The sequence below is a fragment of the Bison bison genome, unplaced genomic scaffold (assembly GCF_000754665.1).
Source record: "Bison bison bison isolate TAMUID 2011002044 unplaced genomic scaffold, Bison_UMD1.0 scf7180017864331, whole genome shotgun sequence".
NCBI classification, from domain to species: domain Eukaryota; kingdom Metazoa; phylum Chordata; class Mammalia; order Artiodactyla; family Bovidae; genus Bison; species Bison bison.
This window is the reverse complement of record NW_011494903.1, coordinates 420613-421634: the sequence shown is the minus strand read 5'-3', so window position 1 is coordinate 421634 and position 1022 is coordinate 420613. Positions and strand designations below refer to the sequence as shown.

Genomic DNA, 1022 nt, shown 5'->3' with positions numbered 1-1022 from the left:
CCGCTGGGCTTTGAGGGTCTTGGGACAGTGTCCCGTAGTTCAGGCCCCTCTCTCAGCTGTAGGGGAGATGCCAGCAGTAGGCCTGGCTTTGTTGTGCCTTGTCCATCCCGCCACCCCTGTGGCAGCTGGCTCAGCGTCTCCTGGGCCAGAAGGCTGGCTGCCAAAACCTCAGCCCACCCGTGGCCTTGGGAGCCTGAGGGAAAGGTGCAGAGGAGGCGAGGAGCACGCACGGACTGTGCAGAGCACCGATAAGATGGGCATGGGAATATGCCTCTTGGGGCCCAATGGCCTTGGGAGCTCTGCCCCTCTGTATCTGGGGTCCAGGCCTGCCCCAGAATGGAGCTTCGTTCTTATGGGGCAGGGCAGAACCTGGGGTGGGCGGGGAGCCTCAGATAGGGATGGGAACCTGCTCAGCCTCAGAGATGCTGGCTGATCACCGCTTCTGCCAGCGCTCCTCGCGACCCGGCCTCTGGGGGGATGTTTCTCAGCCCCAGGGACGTTTCTGGACTAGGATATCTCTCTATCCCTGGCCCCGCAGTGCTGGGGGAGGCTGCATGGGCGAAGGGAAGGACGGAGAGAGGGGAGGAGACGATGAAAGGGGTCAGAGCAGCGATTGGAGCCGAGAACTGGAAGCGCCTTAAAGAGACTGCGCGGTCCCCGCCCCCCTTCCCGCCAGCCTCAATGAATTAGAGCTGTGTTTCTCAAACTTGCCTGCTCATAAGAATCTTCTCGGGCCCTAGTTAAAGATACAGGTTCCGGAGCATGTTCCTTCGGGATTCTGATTCAGTGGGGCTGCGGGTGGAGCCGAGGAATCTGTAATTTTAACACGCTCCCCACGTGATTCTCGTGAACAAGCAAGTTTGGGAAATATTGAATTAAAGGAAACCGGGCCTGGCTGCTGAGCGGCCTCCGCTAGGGGGCTACGGCAGGAGGATTCCCGGGGGCGTCGCCTGCTTCCGCCGCCGCCTCCTTCAGTGAAAGTCCCTTTTGGGTCCAGCTGCCACAGCCACCGCGCTCCCTCA

At 60.8% G+C, this 1022-nt stretch overlaps 2 protein-coding genes across 2 annotated transcripts in view; both read left to right on the top strand.

Moving 5' to 3' along the window:
- Positions 1–690, top strand: part of PAGE4 (P antigen family, member 4 (prostate associated)) — a 64982-nt gene extending 64292 nt beyond the window's left edge. Inside the window, exon 5 of the mRNA XM_010853846.1 lies at positions 539–690. Within this exon, the coding sequence (XP_010852148.1) occupies positions 539–690 (152 nt within the window). The remainder of the gene's footprint in view (positions 1–538) is intronic.
- Positions 691–762: 72 nt separating this feature from the next.
- USP27X (ubiquitin specific peptidase 27, X-linked) overlaps positions 763–1022 on the top strand; it is a 6287-nt gene continuing 6027 nt past the window's right edge. Inside the window, exon 1 of the mRNA XM_010853845.1 lies at positions 763–815. Coding sequence (XP_010852147.1) covers positions 763–815 — 53 coding nt within the window. The remainder of the gene's footprint in view (positions 816–1022) is intronic.